The 22,867-nt window shown below is 41.8% G+C and overlaps 1 protein-coding gene across 3 annotated transcripts in view; it reads right to left on the bottom strand.

The window, feature by feature from the left end:
- NELL1 (neural EGFL like 1) overlaps positions 1 to 22,867 on the bottom strand; it is a 300,890-nt gene that overhangs the window by 146,071 nt on the left and 131,952 nt on the right. For all 3 annotated transcript variants that reach the window (XM_033062507.2, XM_033062508.2, XM_033062509.2), the window contains exon 13: positions 13,208 to 13,333. In XM_033062507.2, coding sequence (XP_032918398.1) covers positions 13,208 to 13,333 — 126 coding nt within the window. The remainder of the gene's footprint in view (positions 1 to 13,207; positions 13,334 to 22,867) is intronic.

Genomic DNA, 22,867 nt, shown 5'->3' with positions numbered 1-22,867 from the left:
AAGAGACAAATCACACTGCACACCTTCAGAGCCACAGGGACTCTTCCCCATCCCCTTAATATATGTATTCCTCCTGAAAAAAGCATTTTTAACTTAGTTGTGAAAATGCAGAACCAGCAAAGCAAGAGTTGGACGATCTACAATGGATTTCTAAACAGTGCTTACACCAAACACCAACTACTTCAAACAAACTACAGGTGCCCATCATTGAACCAGGGTCCTAAGGTCTTTTCAATATCTCAGATTGCTCAGAAGGGGATCCTTTGATCACCTGTATACAGTAATAGACATTCAAGAATCAATAGCTGTTAATAAAATATTAGCTTTCTCCCAATCAATATGCACACAACTATAAAATATTCAGCACAGGCATAAAGATGAGATCATAGCAAAATGAGAAGTATTAATATAGTGTTTCATTGTGTATAAAATGCAGATTTAGATTAAAAAAAGAAAAAAAACCCAAGATATGCTAAAGCCTTTGTCACACATATTTCTCACTGTCAGAAAAGCACATCATATGTAAGAACCATTAACTTTATGGAAAATTTTCCATTCAGCTTAACAAGTTTTATGAAATTCCTTTGTTTCCTAAGTAAAAGCCTTACTCTGGAAATCATAAATCCAAGCAGCAAACACAAAGACACAATAGCAGAGCAGCAAAGTGCTGCACATTTCACAGGTATGTCACTCCTAACTTGTCAGGCTGTTTTTATCCACCACAACACACTGTCTTTGAGGAGATACACACCTGTCAAATCCAAATAAATATACTGCAAGTTCTTGGCCTTTCTACAGGTCCTGTGATTGCACCCCAGATAATTTCCACCATTCCTTAAATTGAAATCATAGCAATTTGGCACTGCTATGATCCAGCGTGAATGATCTCCTCTTGCTCTGTATGGGATTTCTTTGGAAGAAATGCATATGTATGTGCCACACCCTGCATGGTCTTTGGTCACATAGAAGGCACACGCTGCAAGATACACACAGGAATACTGAAGGAGCATTTGAGTTTTTTTTCCTGATATTTTCCAGCAGCCATGTGCTCATTGTTACTCAAATCAGACAAACCATAGAATCTCCTATGCACACAAAGCAAGCACTATAGACATTCTGTACATGGCCATTAGTCATCCAACTGCTCTTCTTTGTACAGCTGAACAATATGTTTGGACAGAAAAAAGAGGGCACAGCAGGGCAAATAGAGAACTCTTTTCCAGCATGGTCAGTGCTCGGCATGGCTCCATGAGCCTTTGGAAGCAGATGTTAACACAGCCTGGGACTCTGAGAACCACTATGGGAGGTTTAGGCCACATCTATCCGTCTGACTGGCCAACTTCACACACATTGCATCTCCTCTTACCTGGGACATTCTTGAGAGCATCTCCCTTGGCACACAACAACAATCAGTTCAATGTGAAACATACATCCGTAAGGCACTGAAAGTCTGGGTCCACAATTTTTTCAAAAGAAGTGAAATTAAGAAGAAGAGTCAGAGCAATGCTGTACTGCTCTGCCCCAAAACTAAAAATAGGCTTTTAGGTTTCAGATGAGAAGATTAAAGCATACTCATGAAAAGACATTTCAAATATTAAAATGGAGTGCAGATAGAAAGGTCAAAGTATTCTCTGTGTTCGCTGAGAATATGACAAGAGGCGACAGGCTTAAATTGTGGCAAGAGAGATTTAAGGAGCCATTAAGGAAACCTTTCTAAACAACTGAGTAAGGGGGACACACACAAAAAGTGGGTTAAAGGGTTTCCCTCATTGAAATTGTTTGTGTTTTTTAAGAACAGATAAGACAAAGGCTACTTCAGAGTGCATGGATCCTGCTTTGAGGAATGGTGAGCCTGATGCCCTTCTCTATGATTCATTTACTTCCTTGATTTAGGAGGAGTGTACAAGTGTCTGAAGAACAAAGAGCTTGTTACAAATGGTATCTAGAAGCAGAATACAGATTGGGAATTTTTTTACATGTTTGGACAAAGGAGATGACAAACCCTGGCAGTTATGTCTCCAAAAAGATCAGAACTTGATTGAGTAAACTCTTTCACAACAGTAAGTTGCCCTCCTTAAGGCATTCACACTTACTGTGGGAGCAGATGACTAAAACATGAGAGCTTTTTGCTTCCAGCCACTGGCATCAATCCTGCAGCTGCTGCATGTTTGTGAGACAGCACATTCCCACCGAGAAATTAGTGTGGTGGCTCTCTTTCTATCCCTCACCTCAATGATGGTTTGTAGCCATTGCCACATTTAAGAATCGAGAATTCTTATGCCATAAAAATGGATTTAGTCCTATTGTATCAGGAAGAAATCCTGCAGTAAGAGAGCATAGAACAAATGCTGACCAGGAGACATGGTTTGTCCTTGATGTCTCTTTAGATAGACAGCTTCATTCATTAATCTTAACTGAATAATAAATCAATAATATTATTTTTTATGCCTAATACTAAATTTGTGGACAAGCATGAACAAATACAGGAAAACATTTTAAAATATTGTATTTTTGTGACAGCTTATATACCAGCACAAAAGGTTGCAGCTAAGAAATCATGTAAAAATGCTAATTATGCCTAAGTCAAGAAATACAACCATCAGCATGATTTGTGGTCAGCTGTTTAATTAATTTTAGTATTAATAATGTTACAGAAAATCAATGTGTCAAAAGGACTTGAAAGGATTACCAACTACTCTGGGCAAATTAGCAACACTTCCATGCCTAGATCACAGGAAAGCACAAAGATGTTTAATTAAACTATTTACCAGCGAGGAATTTAAATCACTGTAAATATTGCATTTTTAGTACTTTTTTTTCCTCAGATTGAAAGCTCTTAGGAACAAATAATATTCCATTTTCTAACACCATATTTTTAAAGGAAGGAATGTTAAAAATGTTGCAGTCAAACCCAGTAAGCCCATCAAATGAAGGTGAAGTTAGGAACAAAAGAATGCAACCTGGCATTTAAAATTACAGGACTGAGGAACAATTCAACTCCAAAGCAACAAAAGATGCTACCAAACTGCATGGAACAAGGAAGGAGAACATTTATAACATAAAGGCCACACGGTTACTCAGGGTTCATGCACACTGTGCTTCAATGAACTGCTATTGTTTCTTGTGAAAATGTCAATATCTACAAAAATAAACCTCACTGTTCACTGAATTCTTGCTGCTGTAAGTCTATGTTTTTCCCATATCTAATTTATCTGACTCTTTACTAGACTCCCCAATGCTTGTCACTGTCTCCGCATGAATTTGGGCAAACTCTCTGTACCTCAGCTTCCCTTTTCCAAAAGAGCAATTAAATACTTACCAGGCTTCAAGGGATGCATTAAGAAGCTACATTATCTCTGCTAGAACAGCATTCCCTGACAATACAGAAGAATCAGCCTTTTTAGTATTGTTACAAACAGAGCTTCCCGATGGCAATAGTGCACCAGTTATCTCTCTGTGGGACTTATCTAAAGCCAAAATGAATGCCATTGAAAGCTTTCTCCCACGTTAATGGGGTTTGAGTCAAAACCTCTGCGACTCTCAGTCAGCTGATGAGGAGTTGCTCGGGTTCTGTTTTGCTGGATTGATTTAATACACTTCTAGTCTTCTGTTGGCTTGTCCTGCAGAGCAAAGAAATGCTCTCTGATGCAGACAATGCCCACCAGCACAGCGATTACCCACTGCTGAACTTGGCCAACAGCCCTCCAAGGGACTGGAAACAAATGTTTCTGCATTTCAAGGCACCTCAAACTAAATCACATTTTCGCTTCACAGTTCTGGGAACAGAGTGCTATTGATGGCAGTTCAAACAAAGAAGTCCTACTTAACACTGGGAGCTAAGTCCTGCCCTGCAGGACTTGACATTAAAAGACTCCATTGAGTAGAGATCAACGTAAAAATATTTTGTGTGTGCTGAGCTAACACAAGCAAAGTATCATCCATTCAGGTTGTCTTACAACCAATTTCCAAGGGCATTTGAAAATGCCTGAGCATTGTCCTGAAAATGTGCAGTGAAAAGACATGCACGAAGATCACAATGAGGTTCCTAGAAAGATTATGCTCTGTCTTCAGTGTGTAGTGACAGAGTGGATTCCAAAGAAAGGAGCAGAAGGGTCCAAGCAGAATCAGAGGGGTCCACATCTCCCTGAGGTCCTCGGTCCCAGTCAGACCCATAGTATTAAATATCTGATACCTAATCTGGAAACAGTGACATAACTATGAGACCAACATGACCAATATTTTCATAATTTTTCTGGAAAAGTTTGGCAAGTTTGCTGATTCCACCAAGCTGAGTGGTGCCTGCCAGAGGGAAGGGATGCCTTTGTGGAGGACAGCCTTGAGAGGTGGGCATCTCAGAACCTCGTGGTGCTCAAACAAGGCCAACTGCAACGTCCTGCACTCAGGCCAGGGCAAGTTCAAGCACAAACACATTGTCTCTGGGCAGAGAATTATTTGAGAGCAGCCTTCAGTAGGGGGATTTGGGGGTGTTGGTGGAGGAGAAGCTCAACACAACCCAGCAATGTGCATCTTCAGCCTAGAAAGCCAACCTCATCCTGGGCTGCATGAAAAGCAGTGTGACCAGCAGGTCGAGGGAGGTGACTGTCCCTTCACATGCCCTTGTGAGACTGCATCAGGAGCACTGTCTACAGCTCTGGGGCCCCCAGCACAAGGAGGACATGGACCTGTTGGGGAGTCCAGAGGGGCCCCCAGAGGTGCTCAGAGGCTGCAGAACCTCTCCTATGAAAACAGGCTGAGGGACTTCAGGTTGTTCAGCCTGGAGAGAAAAAAGCTCCAGGGACACCTTCCAGCACTTTCCAGAACTTAAAGAGGGCCTGTAAGAACTGGAAAGAGACTTTTTACAGGGACATGTAGTGACAGAACAAGGGACAACATCTGAAAACTGAAAGAGGGAAGGTTTGGATTAGACATTAGGAAGAAACTCCTTACTGCGTGGATGACGGGGCGGTGGCACAGGGTGCCCAGAAAAATTGTGGCTGTTCCATCTCTGGAAGTGTTCAAGGCCAGGTTGGATGAGGCTCTGAGCAACCTGGTCTAGAGGAAGGTGCCCCTGCCCATGGCAGGAAGAGGTGGAACCAAATGATCTTTAAGGTCCTTTAGAACCCAAACCATTATATGATGCTATACAAAAATTACATAGTATTAGGCAAGTGTATTGGATTTGTGAGGCTGGATTTTGGTAGCAGGGGAGCTACAGGGGTGGTTTCTGTGAGAAGCTGCTGGAAGCCTCCTTCATGTCCAGCAGAACCAAGGCCAGACAATTCCATGATGGACTCACTGCTGGCCAATGCTGGGCCAATCAAGAATAATAGAATGCCTCTCAGATTTAAGAAGAAAACAGTTATTGCTCAGATGTAATTTTAGCTAGACAAGAGCAGGGTGAGAATATGGGAGAAGAAGAAATCTGCAGACATCCAGGCCAGGGCAGAAGGAGGGGCAGGAGCTGCTCCAGGAGATGGAGCTGAGATTCCTCTGCAGCCTGTGGTGCAGCCCCTGCTGAGGCAGCTGTGCCCCTGCAGCACATGGAAGGCCACAGGGGTGCACAGATCCACCTGCAGCCCATGGAGGAGCTCACACCAGAGCAGCTGGATGCCTGAGAGCAGGCTGTGAACCCATGGGAGGTCCATGCTGGTACAGAATTCTGGCAGGGGTCTGCTGAGCTGCGGCGAGAGGAGCTCACGCTGGAGCGGGTGTCCTGGTAGGATTTGCGACCCTGTGAGGAATTCACACAAGAGCAGCCTGTGTTTGAAGGACTGCACCCCATGGAGGAGTGGCCCATGTTACAGTACTTTGTGGAGAAGCCTTGCCTGTGGGATGGACTCACACTGGAGAAGTTTATGGGGAACTGTCTCCCATGGAGTGACCCCATGCTGGAGCAGGGGAAAGACTCCTCTCCCTACGCAGTGTCAGGAGCAGCAGTGATGAACTGACCACAATCCCCAACTCCACCTCCCTGCACCGTTGGTGGGAAGAGCTCAGGAAGGAAGGAGGGATAGGAAGGAAGTGTTTTTTATGGTCTTTTTAACTTCTCGTTATCCTGCTCCAATTTTGTTAGTAATTAATCCAATCAATATCTCTAACTTGAGTCTGTTTTGCCTATGACGGTATTTGCTGAGTGATCCCTCCTGGTCTTAATCTCAACTAATGAATCCCTGTTATATTTTCTCTCCCCTGCCCAGTTGCAGAGGGAAATGACAGGGAGGCACTGGTGGGTACCAGGAATCCAGCCAGGGTCACTCCACCACAGCAAGATCATAATGACATCCTTTAGAACAGCGAGATCTCAAGAGAGCTCTTGCACAAAAGAAAACTATTCCACCAGAGACTTGCCTTCGCTGCCTCCTGGCCCAGACTCCTGATTTCAGCTAGCAAACAAATCTATCAATTCACCAATCCCATCCTGTCAGAAGAACGGTTGTAACATTTGTTTACTGCCCTCCCTGAACATGCATGACACTGAGCAGCGCTTTGAAAGTGCAAGTCCCTCAGTAAAAATAACAAAGCTGCTTTCTGGCATGCTAATTTAGTTCACAAAGAAGAAATAGCAGAAAAAAAGGTCACCAGATTAGATTTCAGAAAACAGTGCTATCTTTCAAAGAGTGACCATATCATCAATTGTCTACCTGAAAGCTTTTATTCAGGTCTTTTACAAACACACACATTGATTCTGGATGTGAGGCCAGTAACCTGCCCTTTGAGATTGCCACTTCACCCTGGTGAAACTTACTGCATTATTAGTATTATTATGGGGTCAACTACACCACCTTGAGCTTGACAGGTAAACCCCAGCCACAAAAATACAAAGGCATCAATTTTAGTAATAGCAAACAATTTGAACATTTGTTCTAACCATAGCAGGGAATTTCTGCAGTTGAGCTGCCTTTCACAGATAGGGGAGGGGAAGAAGGGAAGAGCAGGAGAAAGGGTTTCTGATATTTTCCATTGAAAATCAGATTTCTTAGAACTCTTACGTTCTTCTAGGCTTAAAGCACAACTTTTTTAATAACATGTTGCAGAAGGGTGTGTTCTGAAAAGTGCAGTACATTCAAAACTGCATGCTGCCCCAGAAGCCACACAGGATGGAAGTGAAGGGACTTAAGGGATAACCTGTCAAAATCATAAGCTTTTCTTACTTCCTCTTCTCTACCCATACTGTAAATTAAATTAGAATATAAACTCAAGACTAAGATTTATATTCTAAGACTTCTATATAACGTATTTTTATTCTAACACTTCTAAATAATATATTTCTATGTAACATACATATCTTCACAGAACTAGAATACTGAACTATGTGTTTTGAAAACACTTCTGTGGTAAAGACTTGCTTTTTGCAAATAACACACAAGTATTTCAGTGACTCATTGCTTTGAGAAGCCAAAGGTTAAAGAAATTCTGAGATCGTCATCACAGCAAATGAGGACTGAAAGAGGGTTAAAAGCACAGTCCACTCTTGAAGCAGAACAGTAAAATATAGGGGTGGATTATTTTCACCGAGTAAAACATCTGCCAGCACAACTTTGGTGCATAAAGAGGAGGGTGCATGCATAGGTCTCACCCAATTTTGGCAGAATGAGTATTGCTGAAGTGTTGGATGGCCAGATAACTTTCCATACTACTTCTTGAAAAGAAAAAACTTGGAAAAAATGAGCTGAGACATATTCAAGTCCAAAGGAAGTTTCTTCATTTAGAAGAATGGTCGTGAGTAATACACGGAAATAGAAAACAAAAGATCTCCTGGTACTCTCAATCAAAAAGCTCTTTAAGATTTATTAAATAATCAGCATATATTTGTAGTAAATTTTAAAAATAAACAAGCAAACAAGAAAAACCCAAATCAAACAAAATACAGTGTCCAAGCCCAGCAGTGACTACATAAAATGAAACTTACTCTTTGAATTACTGCAGGATTTGAGGAAGTTTTTTGGTGTTTCACGCAGGCCCCAAGGAGATTTGCAAAATTAGTAATTATTTTTTAAATGGCTATCATAGCTGTTAAAGGCCAGGAATCTTTTCTGTAATCATTATGACTGTCTTTGTAGAAAATGCCAACATTATGCAAAAAGAGATTAAACCTACCCACGCTGTTTTCTCCTCCTAGTAGCATGATTTATGTGTTCATTACAGGTAACTTACAGCATATTAAGAAGAAAAAGCATTTGCATACTTGATTGAACGGCAGTGAGATATAGGAACTATATCTTCTAGTTTCAAACTACAGAAAATCATATACATGGAATTTTAAAGTCTTACCAGAGAACAGATGCAGCCCATCAAAAATAAAAGTACAGTAAATTCACGAATACAAGCCGCACTGACTATAAGCCGCATCTCTGGGTGTTGGCAAATATTTCGGTTTTTGTCCATAGATAAGCCGCACCCGAATATAAGCCGCTTTGTCGTTCGCAGCGAGGACCCGCGTGCAATTAGTAACAGAACCGCGGGAGGGCGGGGTTTACTGGCTGAGCTAAGGTTGTGCAGGCTCGGCCCGCTAGGGGCCGCTGACGGGGCCAGGTGGCCCAGCACGGAGCTGCAGCTCGGGGCCGGCCGCCGCTGCCACTGGGCTCGGTCACCCCGGGTCGGCGCTGCCCTGCGGTGGCAGGCAGGGACGGAGCTTCCCCCGCTCCTACGGCAGCGGCGGCGGGCGGGGACGGAGCTTTCCCGCGCCCGTGGCGCCGGCGGCGGGCAGGGACGGAGTTTCCCCGCTCCTGCCGCGGCGGCGGCGGGCGGGGACAAAGCACCCCGTCGGCTCCCCGAGCCGTGGCAATGGCTGCACGGGGCCCCGTCGGCTCCCCGGGCCACAGCAATGGCAGCGCGCGCTTCCCCCCCCCTCCCCGGGCCGCAGCAATGGCTGCGTGGGGCTCCCGTCGGCTCCCCGAGCCGCAGCAATGGCGGCGCCGGCTTCCCCCCCCCTCCCCGGGCCGCGGTAGGGGCGGCCCGGGTCCCCCCCCCCCCCCCCCCGGGCCGCGGTAGGGGCGGCCCGGGTCCCCCCTCTCCTCCCCGAGCCGCGGCAATGGCGGCGCCGGGCCCCCCCCCGTCTCTCCCCCAGGCTGTGGCAGAGGAGGGAAGAGAGCTCTCCTGCCTCTCTCCCCGCCCCCCGTGCTGCCTACAGGGAGCCAGGCTCCACCCGCGGTGCAACAGAGTAGCGATTTGTAACAATCGCAAAATGCCGACTTTGCAGCTGCTCGGCTCAGCACTCTGGCAGGCACTTCTGAGGTTGTATTAGCCGCTCCTGATTATTAGCCGCATTTCCGGTTTAGGAGCAAAATCTTAGTCAAATTGGTGCAGCTTGTATTCGTGAAATTACTGTATTATGTCCTTATTGTGTAATTTATAATGCTTCAAAAAGCACAAAATGAAATAAAGCACCTCTGAAGCAAACTCCCAAACTGCTATGTTAGAAGAAAGCAACCCAAGAGAACTTATTTTTCAATAAGCAACCAGGCTAAAAACATGTGAGAATCAATCAAATGCTTTAAATCAGTAGATTCCAGCAAATGAGAACATCTGGAGCAGCAAATCTTGCTGCCAGTTTCAGAATGGACAAGACTGTGATTTACTAGAGAACAGATAAACAACCTGTCAGAGTGCCACAGGAAGAGACTGAAAAGCAAGTTCCCATTCCAGGGTAACTTTTGTTAATAAAACCATCTTTCACTCAACAACTTAATTAACATTCAGTGCACAAAGCCCTCGGAACAGGAAAGCAGAAAAACACTAATGTACCTTTCTTGGTGAACACAGGTTGAAGTTATTACTAGGCTGACTAATCTGTCTCAGAATACCTAATCATCCCAAGCCTTTTGTTTATGTGAGACTGAACACTGATTATATATTAAAATAGTCACTACTTGATTTTAAGTCATGGGTGGCAGTTAAATATAATTGTAACTTCATCCAGAATAATGTTTTAGTCACTCTGTCTGTATGACTGCACTTTCTGTGCAATCAGCACATTTTCCAACACAGCAGCTTCTTACTGATAACCACAGAAGTTCCTACATCACAGCTGGAAACTATTATCCAAAAATTGTTTTGGGAAAAAAACTTTCAGCAATGCCAAACCTGCAAAAATTAGTTTAATTTAATTAAGATCCAGTAATTTAAAGAAAACACTGGAAGCAGCATATCTAAAATTCAGCAATATCCAAATTAATTTTATTTTGCTCTATTCAAATTGACATAGCATTTAACCAGTCACTCCATTTCCTTTACTAAAGATAAAATCCCCTCAATATCAAATTGAAACATTTCATTGTTTAAAAATTGTTTCTGATTTAGACCTTCCACATACACATTTACACCTTCCTCACACTTTCCACCTTTTGAAAGCTACCAGAGCTGGGGGATCAGCCATCAAGCACATGCCTGCCCAGCGACACACAGAATCTGCTCAACTGCAAATTACTTTCTAAATGGATGAATTAGACTCAGGCTTCCCAAAACATTATACCTCCTGTTCTATGGAAAATTCTCTTTAGGGTCAGCAGTCTACAAAATACATGCAATGCCATGCCTGTGCCTTAAGGACTTACATCTGAAACTTCATTGTGATGCTGAACCCATCAGAGCCTTACCCCATACACACAACTTTAATCAGAACACCAACCCATCTCAGGCTTTCAGTTTACTCAGATATTCCAAATACATAGTTCAGCAACAAGAAAACTCCTCATCTATCTGGTTTGAATAAAGAGTAACAAAATTTTAAAGACCTGAGTAATAGCTACAATCTATTGTGCCTGCTAAACATTTATTGTCAGTATAAGGGGAGATTATGTAAGTATTTGCTGCCTGTTTTTCTTTATTGCTTTTTTGTAATCATTACTAATACTGCTAAAAGTCTGTTTAAGCATAACACGAAATACAAAGACAGGATTAGCGCTTCTACTGCACAGTATTAATTTTAACTACTTCTAATATTATAACAAACGTTTATTTCTAGACACAACAGACAATGAACCAAGTTTCTCCTCATCTATGTAATGCACTTGCTCTGCTTTTTAATGACAATGTCAAAAATGCAGTGTCTTTTGCAAGACAATAAACCTGCAAGAAATAGTTGTCTCTCTCATTCCATTATTTGTTCTTATACCTGCTCTGGATTCTTTGTGTGGATGCACTTTAAGTGAATATTCCCTCATTACTGTCAAGCAACTTGTCTTGTTATTTCACACTTTATGGGTGTATCACAAATACCTTGCTTTCTCTACCCTTTGCATGCCTAATGACAGTGCCTTGCTGGAAAGAAAGGCACATTAGGAAATTAGTAGAGTATATATGGGAAAAAAAAGAATCAGATTATCAAAACCACTCTCCCTCACTGTGAAGGCTGATACCTCACACAGCACAGAATTTAAGGTCTGAATTTGTCATGTCACATTGTAAAAGATCAAGAAAAACTGAAAACAGAAATAATGACACTTTGGGCAAAATAAAAATCAGCTTCCTGACAGCTATTTAGTATTAGCCTCTCCCAAGAGGTGGGCAGAACTTTCCAACAGTTATATAAATTATATAAATTATATAATGGCCGCTAAAAGGCATGCTGTCATCACAAAAGTCAACATTAACTATGACCTTCCCCATGGATAACATTTATTACAATGTCGTTATTCCAGGTGGGAAATCATTTATCATACTGAATATTCCTGTGCCATCTTTCCACTTCAGAAAACTGTTCACACAACACCATTCTAAACATGGTATTGCGCCGAGCTGATTTATATCCATTTCAATAAACCTGATATTTTCCTCCTTTGCATGACAGGTGCACCATCAAAATAATCCCAAAATCAGACTTTCTGGAGCATTGTCATTGAAAGATGTTATCCAGCTAGATAGAGTTGGGATGAGCAGTTCAGCAGCTTCTCACATTTTTCTGAGACTGCCAAAGAAGGTCCCTTAAAAACCCTTAAATGGAAATGAGGCCCTACCTACTTTCCACTATGAATTTTTAGAGCTCATTTTGTAGATGGATATCTTTAAAAAAACCAACTAGATTCCTTGTCTAATGCTATCCACTTGCTGTTTTTTCTAAACAACATGTCATAAATCTTGAGACATTAATTCTCAGCATAAACAACAATTTCCAAAACACCTAACAAAAACTGGATTTAAGAACTTCATACATTTCAGTTTTCATTTTGCGTATTTGTCTCAGCTCTGTCCAGAAAGCTTCTCCTGCTGTATAACTTCTCATGTTTCAATCCACCGACCACTTTTAGACCACAGTTGATGAAATTGTGCTTCTTCTCACAGCACATGTGATCTCAGCCTCTGCACCTGGCACAGAAGGCAGGTTGGGACACAAAGGGACTGTGTTTTGGCTGGCAAGATCCTCCAGCCAGTCATTTTCTGCTAATGGCCATTGAGTCCCACTGTGGGACTGATAAAATTACTGCATCCCATTGAAAGTTGCTCCAGCCAGGGGGAAGAGCCCAACATTTCTTACCAAGATAAAAACAGAGGTTTTGGGACACTAAGGGAGCCCCTTTCTCCACTGGACTCCAGAGGAAAACCGGATTTCTCCACATCACCACTGGACCTCCGGAGGGAAACTGCACCTTGTACAGGAGCACTGCTCCAACTGAGCCACATCTGTCACTGCAGGAGGATGCAGCCACCATTTAATGGGACTGCTGCCAACACCCTGCCTGATGGGGTGTCAGGTTGTACTCTGACTTTGTCAGGGTTTGGAGTTTGTTTCTTTGTAGTACTGTATTTCTATTTTAATTTCCCTAGTAAAGAACTGTTATTCCTAATTCCCATATCTTTGCCTGAAAGCCCCTTGATTTCAAAATTATAATAATTTGGAGGGAGGGGGTTTAAATTCTCCATTTCAAAGAGCAGTTCCTGCCTTTCTCAGCAGACACCTGTCCTCCAAACTAAAACAGCAACTTTTTGTTCTTTGTCTATATATAAGCCGCACCTGATTATAAGCCGCACTTCAGGTTCGGACCAAAACTTTAGTCAAAATGGTGCAGCTTATAATCGTGAAATTACTGTAATCCCAAAGGACCCATACAGGGGAAAGGCACCTCCTACAACCTGTATCTTCCCTACTTGTGTTTAAGTTTTATCCCAGCAAAGTGCCAGCTGCTATGTGGCACTTGGGACTGGACAGAACGCAGGGAATACACATAAGAGGCAGAGTGTGACAGAGCTACTGCTGCCCCTGAGAGCTCACCTGTGCAGGAGAAGTCATCCACACGGACGTATCCCGCGACACAGTCACAGCGGTAGGAGCCAGGCAGGTTAACACACACGGTGTTGGCGTGGCAATAGTGCATCTTGGCAGCACACTCATCAATGTCTGCAGAGAAGGACACCCAGGGAAGTTACAGTCAGACTTGGAGAAATGAATAACATGACATTACAGAAAATAAATTCCATTTACAACTCCAAAGGCAATCTTTTTTAAAGAGTATTAAAAAACAAGGTAAATTCAGTAAAAAATATTCCTTAAAATAGAGCTAAAACTCCTTTATCACAGCAATGTGTTCCTTCCTTCTTCGTGAAACATTTCTTTTTTTAATCCTGGAAAAGTAACACATACATTTGGGGTTTTTTTGCAGTGTTAAAAACCAAAAACTGATGCAGTTTTCAAACACATAAAATAGTGTCAAAGTGTGCAACACTGAAAATCCTAAAGGATCGTAAATCTTAAAGACACAGTAACCAATACAGCATGGTATCAGTTGTAGTGCTGGTCAGATAGGCCATGCAGTGTTTGCCAGGAGCATATTCCACTGCCCAGTTGAACAGCGAGTTCTCCACACCTCCAGATTCACCCAAGTGCTCTGGCAATGCCCTGGCCCTGGAGACACAATTCTGCTGCAGAAGTTACTGGTCAGGGCTCTGTGCCACCTCCACATGTCACACAAGCAGAAGACTGAGCCAGACACCTAAGCCTATTTTATGGTTTGCATCACATCAAAGCAAAAAAAACCATGATTAAGGAGCAGCAATAACTTAACCTCATGTCTCTGCTTAAGCAATCTCTACTGCTGCTGCAAATCCAAAATCCAGAACTGTTTTCACAATAGTGACTCAAACATATCATTTACTTGCCTGTTTAAATATCTCAAATCTCTGTGATACTGTAAACTGTAAAATCATCCCCCTTCCTTTTTTACAAAACCAGACATTACACTGAAGAATTTTCTTTATTTTTTTTCTCAGCAGGATAGATTTTCTGCTTAGCAGCACAGATTTTACATGAAGTAATTTGTGGTTTTCAAAATATTAATTCTAGTGTTACATATGTCCAACACAAAGAAAGATGAATCAGAGATTTTTTTTCCCCCTATTACTTTCTTTCTGTTATTGATTGCTCACACTCTGGAAAGGTATAAATTCACAACACAGCTGAAGAACCTCCTCAGCCTGAGGAGTGCCAATGAGTTGGTCACCCCACAGTGCAGCTTCCTATCACATTCCCCTGCACAGCATCTGCAGCCTACCTTCTCCCTCCACACTGTGCTTCTGGAAACACAGAGGTGATGAGCACCAAAACATCAGATTCAGCCCCAGAGTGGGAGGGGTGGGGGGGCGGGGTGTGAGAGTTTAATTGTGTTGACATGTTGAGCTCTTGGTTACCTAAAATCAGGTGTCCTGTTTAACCTACCTAAACTGAAGCAGCTGCAGTTGAGGTACACCCTCATTTTCCAGGCTCTGAAAACAAAACACATGCCAGCTACACTCCCACTTTCTACATTACAGACATCTGTCCTGCAGGAGCTACCAGCTCAATCTCTTCCTGCTGGCCAACAAACAGCTGTCAGTTGGCAATGATTTCTGACTGCTGCCAACTTGGGATGAATTAGAAATGATGGCCTGGAGGCAAAATACTTTGTATACCACTGCAAACACCTTAAACTATCTCATTCTTGCATTTCTATTCTTTCAGTTGCACTGCCACTTGATGAAATGAATTTTAAAAAGTCAGAAGCATCAATATGAAAGATAAAAACCAGGAAAAATCCTCCCACATCTTGTTATCACACCACTGAGCACTTGAGCCACTTGGGAAACACTCAGGTGTTGACGTGTTCACACTGATCTGCTTGGAAACTATTTTTAATAGGCTTTTGGAGCATAGCTTTGAGGAGTTTTGCTCTTGCATATCTAATAATTTTCTAGCATAAAAAGAAAAGGAATGAAAAGATGTCTGAAAAGAAAGCAAGAATAGCAAAACAACAACCAATCCACGTGAAAATTAACCTTATGCACTACCCTTCATCTCCAGCTCCCTCACTACACTTCTCTTTATTCCCCCAAGGGGAAGTGAGAGGATTAAAAGTCTCAAAGGTGAAGGAATTTGAACTTTGTTTCATTGCAAGAAAGGCCCAGATTGATGTAATAAAAAACATGAGAATACCCAGAGATAAAAAGAAAATTCACTACCTATATGAAAATACTGCCATGAGAGAATATCTCAAAAGGAGACTAAGGACTTCAAATGATGACTTGACTATAAATAGAAGAAATGAGAAAAACTGGCACTGGGTAACTGCAGAAGTTCCAGAACCCAGGAAGAAAAAGCCTGGGCCTAACAAAGGAAGCAGAAATAACAAAAATAATAAAAAAAATCTGTCTCTTCAAACTTTGTTCATTTATTTAACTGCCTTTGCAATCTATAAGAGTTACATTTTCCATAAACCCTTTCAGCATGTCAGATTTTCTTTTACCTTTACAGTATTAGCCTCCTACCAATACATGCATTTTCGTTAGAGAGAATAATATTGAGAGGTGAAAACTGACAACAGAATTTTCTTATTAAAGCCTGTAGGGCAACACTAAATCTATTGCTCTGGACCACAATGCTACAAATACTTGTAAAAGGTTAGGTATTCATCACAAAAAGCTTTGGTTTCTACTTAATATGGTTAGAGTAAAACCCATAAAGAACACAGTATTATGTATCAGCTCAGCTGTAGTGGAACTCAAATTGTGATTCATGTGTATGGATTGCTTGTCGCATTTGAAATATTAAAGCTCATCTTCTGGTGGTCTTTGGAGGTGACAAAAATACATGATTTATGCCTCTCTCTAGGCTGGTGAAGAAGTTTGTTTTTCTTTTAAAAAGGTATACTTATGGTCTTTAAAATTAGACTTGACACAGCATAATTATCACGTATATATCACCAGCTTCCATCTGCATCAGCTCACACTTTGCAACAAGAGACATTTGGGCTCCAGCTTTCAGCAAGGACTGGGGTGTTAGAGGGTGAGTTGGCCTGGGAAGGGACTGGTACCCCACTGGGTTCAAATGTCTCCTCAACAGTCAGGAAAACAGGGCTTATTGTCAGTGCAGACCTCTCCCTACAGCGTTACTCACACCCCCTACAGCTAATTAGTTATCACCATTACTCTTTCTGCAATGAACAGTGTATATGAACTCATAAGCAATAATAAAAGATAATACCTTTCACTAGTTGTGCCACTGCACTCAGCAATGCTCTGAGTACTCTGGATAAAGCACAAGGAAAGTCTCTCAGTGGAGCTCCCTGCTCAGCACCTGACAGGTGATCCCCTCATACCAACCAACCAGCAAAACGAGGTGGGAGGGCAAGACAGTACAAAGGTGTTCAACCCATGGCCAAGGAAAGAGCTTTTCTGATCTGCAAATGTGCTTTACAAACTGCCCAAACCACTTAACTCTTTTCATACCGAACTTACAATTCTGTTACTAAATAGCTGCAATGTTTAAAGATGACAATGAGACACCAGATCTCAACTAGAGCATCTCTTTGCTGTTTGTCCTCTCCAGCAAGTCACATCAAACCAAAATAATTTCAGCTGTAAAGAAGGCACAGTACCTATTGATGGCAATGGGAGTTTTGTCTGTTCAGCCCAAGGTGAAATGGGCCTATTGTTTTTCAAACTGTTAGTCCTGTAATAACCAAGAGGGAACAATCTTGAAATGGAGCACTCTCTACCTCTGGAATTGCACACCACTCCTTCCATGCACTTAACAAAAATCTCTTTACACATTAGTAGTGTCATCACCTGTTGTTTGGGGCTTCATTTTCAGTCTCACTACTGAAAGACAGTAACATACAAACCAAAACAAAATGAAACAAACTATAAAGTGTTCCAGAGCGCTTACAGATTATGTATTTTTATCAGAATCAACTACTCCATTTGCAACCATCTCCCAGTTACTCACTTTCACGGTTAAGGCCTATACTTTACCAAACTAAATTAGCATTTTCAGGAACTCTGTAGGGAAGCAAAGGCAGAAAATCAAAAACGAGGGGGAACGCCAGTTTTGCCAAAAGCTCTGATGTCCAGTTCATGGTGATTAATATGGGGGAGTGTTGCATCTGTTTGTTGCTGAGGGTGATAGCAAGTAAAGAAGCAGGAAGGGCCTTGGCAGGGGTTTCACAGAGATATTTATTTCAGCCACGCGTGTGTACCGTCCATGGTTCAGAGAACCAAGGCAAGGGGGCTGAGAGGGTCAGGTTCAATACATGGATGAGCAGGGAGGGCAAGAACATCAGAGACCAATTACCAGGGGACAGGGGGATGCTGCAGAGGTGGATTTAGGGTGGAGGCCAACAGAGAAACAGGGTGGGAGTGACCAGAGACTGAGGGACAGGGAGAGGGGCTCTGGGCTGACCCAGGGAACAGAACAGGAGTTGCTTTGGCCAGATAGAACAGGATTGTTATCAAGAGAGGGCAGTGAGAGAGGCCTCTCATTTTCCCTAACTGGGAACGCCTTTCAGAGTTTCCACTGGGGAGGATTCCTCATTCCTTTTTTTATTAAAGGCAGTACTACGCATTGACTTGAACTGTATTAGAGCCTGGTCTACATAATCAGGGTCTTTAAAAATGTGAAATCAAACAGTGTTACTATTTAAATAACGTTAAATATTAAAGTATGTTCACAAGCTGATAGAAACATATCAATGTAGTTTCCAAAACAGCAGAGCACCGCAGCAGTGGAGCATGAGACAGGTCCTGAAATTTCAGCCACCTTATGCTTATGCAAAAAGGAACACATGCCATTTTCACTGACTTAGCTGCTCCAGGTTCATTATATTTACTTAGTCTCCAAATTCTCCCTGATTCTTATCTCCTTTCCACTGTAAAACCCACTTGATTTCAGCTCAATTTGCTTTTCTAGTCTTCTTTCTCACACATGTAACATACGTCACACCTGGTTTTTACCCTTAGCACAGGCCTGGGCTCTCAAATTGTGCAACAGAACCCTCAAGGAGTCATAAAGCACTCGACACAGCAGTCAGCAGTTCCCCACGAGCTGGCAGCAGCTCAGCCTCCCTCAACCGCCTGAGTAAGAAGAGACTAATTACTGGCAGCAAATGTTTAGGCTAGCCTAAAAACTGTTTACCAACAACTGTTTACCAGCTTCCTTGGTAGCAATTCATCTCCTCCTAGGCAGGGCAGCAGTACAACTCTGCCTTGGGGAATGGAGCTTCTGCCCATTCAGAGTCAGGGAAAGAGCCCAAAACAAGAACAGCTAAGCCAAAGAAAAAAGTCCCTTTCAACAAGGCTGAGAAATATTACCCTAATGTCATTAAGTAACTACCTAGTGAAAAAGGCCTTCATAAATTAGGGCTGGTGTAGCATCACCTGGGAATCCAAAGGCAATAAAATAGCTATCAATATAATAATATCAGGAAGTATTATCACTTTGACTTTTAGAGCATCATTAAAATGGTGCAGCCTCTTCCTCTGGGCACAGGATAAAAATGCTTTACATTGATATACCCACTTTGTGATCAGGACAAGAGTATCAATATTCCAAATCTGCTTTCTGTCTATTTAACTGCCCCTCTAGGGATGGAAACTGTACAGCTGTCAGGTTAAACAACTAAACAAATAAATATTTTGAAGCACACATTCATATGCAAATCACATTTGAACAGTCATACTTTCCAGTGCAGACCAGCCCCAAACAATTGTAGCATTCCTGAGAAGGACAAAAATAACAATTCAGGTGAAGGTACCTTCCTGGTCTTTATTTCAACACAATTGAGCTTAAATACTTTCACCATTCACACTCAAGGAAGCAATTGATTATTCTCAAAAAGAGATCACAACATTTTGGTACCTGTCTCTCAGCTACAGTAGTAAACTGCCCAGGAATGTGGTTGTTCCCTAAAATCCATCCTAATGAACCCTTAGATGTTAAAACATTCACTAGGTACAATACAATCCCCTACTCCATCCTTGTTATTGCTTACAATAATACACAAGTCATCAGCCTCTTTACTTAAGCTTATGATTTTTGCTGAAAAAAATGAAAATCTGAACAGAAAAATTATTTCCATAGCCTGAATCTCCAGTGATCTGACCAATTTCCCGAGTCTGTGGAGTCAGAGAATTTCATCTATAGTCTCTTTTGGTCATCATTCCTCAGAACAACACAATCCTGTCTTGAAAGGCAGCACTCAGCTTTTTAAATCTTGCTGGTCAGACTATCGACTGTCCCTCTCAGCAACAAGTTTTTCCTTTTATTATGCTAATAAATTCTGCTTCTGTCTAAGGAAAACTGAACATTTGCAGTTCCACTCTCCTTTGTGCTTTCCATTATTACACTGGTAGATTGTGTGCACTGGTTTGGTGGAATGGTCCCAAAGAACCTTGGGATCTCTTGGGATAAAAACAGTTTCTTCAAATTGAAGTTTTCCTAAAAGATAATTTTAATCAGTTCAAAAGTTGCCATTGATGAAAGAAAACATTAAAGAAAACATAAATAACGTGGTAGTGTTTTAAACAGAAAGGAGCTGTTTTCTTAACCCTAAATGCATTCATTTGATAAATACATTAACAGAAAATTTTCACAGACTTGTTATTTTTTTAAATGTTTGCAGCTATAGCTCTTAGGGGTGGTTGATAAGTTATTCATAGTGTATTTCTGACAGTTGCAAATAAGTTATTTTTAAAAATATGCAGCCAGAACTCACATATGATAACACATCTTAAGAGCATGCAGATTACAAATAATCACAGAAAGCAGAATGAAACATTTGGGGAAACAGATTTTGGCTAACAGCAGCAGCTCAGTCATTTGCTCCAACATGCCAAAGCAACTAGGAAAAAGAAGTCAAGGTTCTGTTTGTACTGGTGTAGCAGCTGCTATGATGTTTAGAACTAAATGAAGTTAAAAAAGATTGTTCTATCTGGGATTACTCAAGCCTTTTAATCTTTTCCTTCTAATTATTCTCTGAAATTATACTGCTATTTCTATTTAGAATGTACAGCAGCAGAACAGGCTACTAAGGAGTGTGCCTGAGTGGGTGTAAGGATTTTTCTTTAAAGACACTGCTGGATTTGCCCCTCCCCTCTGGTTTATGCGAGGCCATGTAACAAACATTTCTCGTTTTGGGTGTCTGCCTGGCCAGCAGGATTCAGGACTTTTACCCAAGTCCATCCCACCTACCCTGTCCTCCAGCTCCTCCCTGGCCCTTGGACTCTACCAAGGCACACCAATATCTTTGAGGACGCTCTGCTGTAAGGGATTTTGAGGAATATTCATTTCATAGTCTTATGGACATTATGGCAGGGAGGTTCTTTGATACACCCAGGTATTTTAATATACTCAGGAATATCAGCAGCTACTTGAAGTAAGAATTTTGTATTTCAGGGAAACAACCTGGTGTCCTTCAGAAAGGAAAAAAAAAATGATCATGACAACTGCTGCCTCTTGGACTGGATTAAGTGTTCTGAAAAGAGCAAAATGTAATGACAGGTAGCCTGGGAGAAACTGCTTCATTCTGAGGCTTCAAACTGACAGGGGGTGGCTTTATATTAGACATTGGAAAGATGTGCACATAGTGAGAAAAAAGCAGTATGCCCAGAGGAGCCGTGGTGCCCCATTCCTGGAAGTGTCCTAGTGGAAGGTGTCCTTTCCCACGGCAGGGGTGCTGGAAATGGGTGCTGGAAATAGGTGCTCTTTAAGGACCTTTCCAACTCAAAACATTCTGTGACTCTATGCAGCTTCTGATGATTATAATCAGACCACTTGAACTAAAATGGAGGTAATCCCATATAAACTGGTGCTGGCCCTACAGGAGTTGTTGGGTGTCAAGAACTTTGCAGGAGCAAGCCTACAACAGGAGAAGCTGTTTAGAGTAATTTCACAATTATAAGCCGCACTGAGTATAAGCTGCACTTCCGGGTGTCGGCAACTTTTCGTTCTTTGTCCATACATAAGCCGCACCTGATTATAAGCCGCACATTACAATACAGATTGTGATAAAAGGTATCTATTCTATCACCATCTGCTGAGGGTGGGGGCAGTGATCCTTATTTCAACAGCAGATATTCTGCTAATGGGCCATCCATTGAAACCAGGTGGGGCATTGTTCTTTATCTTTTCACAACCCATCCTTCCTCCAGCCAGTCATTTTCTGCTAATGGCCACTGAGTCCCACTGTGGGACTGATAAAATTACTGCATCCCATTGGAAGTTGCTCCAGCCAGGGGGAAGAGCCCAACATTTCTTACCAAGATAAAAACAGAGGGTTTGGGACACTAAGGGAGCCCCTTTCTGCACTGGACTCCAGAGGAAAACTGGATTTCTCCACATCACCACTGGACCTCCAGAGGGAAACTGCACCTTGTACAGGAGCACTGCTCCAACTGAGCCACATCTGTCACTGCAGGAGGATGCAGCCACCATGGAATGGGACTGCTACCAACACCCTGCCTGACGGGGTGTCAGGTTGTACTCTGACTTTGTCAGGGTTTGGAGTTTGTTTCTTTGTAGTACTGCATTTCTATTTTAATTTCCCTAGAAAAGAACTGTTATTCCTAATTCCCATATTTTTGCCTGAAAGCCCCTTGATTTCAAAATTATAATAATTTGGAGAGAGGGGGTTTACATTCTCCATTTCAAAGAGAGGCTCCTGCCTTTCTCAGCAGACACCTGTCCTCCAAACTAAAACAGCAACTTTTCCTTCTTTGTCCATATATAAGCCGCACCTGATTATAAGCCACACTTTGGGTTCGGACCAAAATTTTAGTCAAAATGGTGCGGCTTATAATTGTGAAATTACTGTACTTTTTTGAGCTGTACACAGGAGCTTTCAGGGGTTACAGAGTGATCACTGTATCCCCCAAGAATAGCACTACATAATAAACCAGCAGAGATCTGTGCTCTCTCTATCCACAGTCAGAGCAGCAGTCCTGGCAATATAGCCAAGGACTCTGCAGCAGGTAAAGCTAAACTCAGGGAAAGGTAAGAGAGAAGTTCAGAAAAAGAATACCATTCAAATATAATGCGTTTTGAAAGCTTCTCTTATAAAAATATGGAGTTAAAAATAAACCCATGTATCTGTAAGTCCTATAATGATGTTAGCTTGTTTTTTCATATCAATTTTATCTTAAAACCACCTCAAAAATTGATGTTTTTTTATAATTTTTATAAAAGGTGTTCTGTTCAATATTTCACATTATAAATGCTTTCATCCATCAGCCATACTTTTTCAAAGTTAGTAAATAATCATGCTTTTACATGTTATCTTTTTCAGAAGAGAAGTTTTCTTAAAGCTTTTCTCCAGTGGTTAATTTAGGAATAAATAAATATTTCTACAGATGTGATAAGTAAAATGTTTGTGTTCCTAAGGTTCATCCTTGTAGATATAAGAAGTGCTTGCATAGGTATAATGACATGTAGCCAATAAAGAAAATATTGCTTAAATTCACCACAATAATCGTGTTTGGCAGTGCAACAGACATTAAACAGTGCAGAAAACATAAACAACCACTGGCTTTTCCTCTCCTCCATCAGATATGGTGCCTATTTTTCCAGAAAGCAGGGGATGTTTTGGGAATCTCCTAGCTGTTGAGGAGAAGATAGTGAGAAAAAAAGGCT

This window comes from Catharus ustulatus, chromosome 6 (genome assembly GCF_009819885.2).
Source record: "Catharus ustulatus isolate bCatUst1 chromosome 6, bCatUst1.pri.v2, whole genome shotgun sequence".
Classification (NCBI taxonomy): domain Eukaryota; kingdom Metazoa; phylum Chordata; class Aves; order Passeriformes; family Turdidae; genus Catharus; species Catharus ustulatus.
This window is presented reverse-complemented; position numbering and strand designations above follow the sequence as displayed.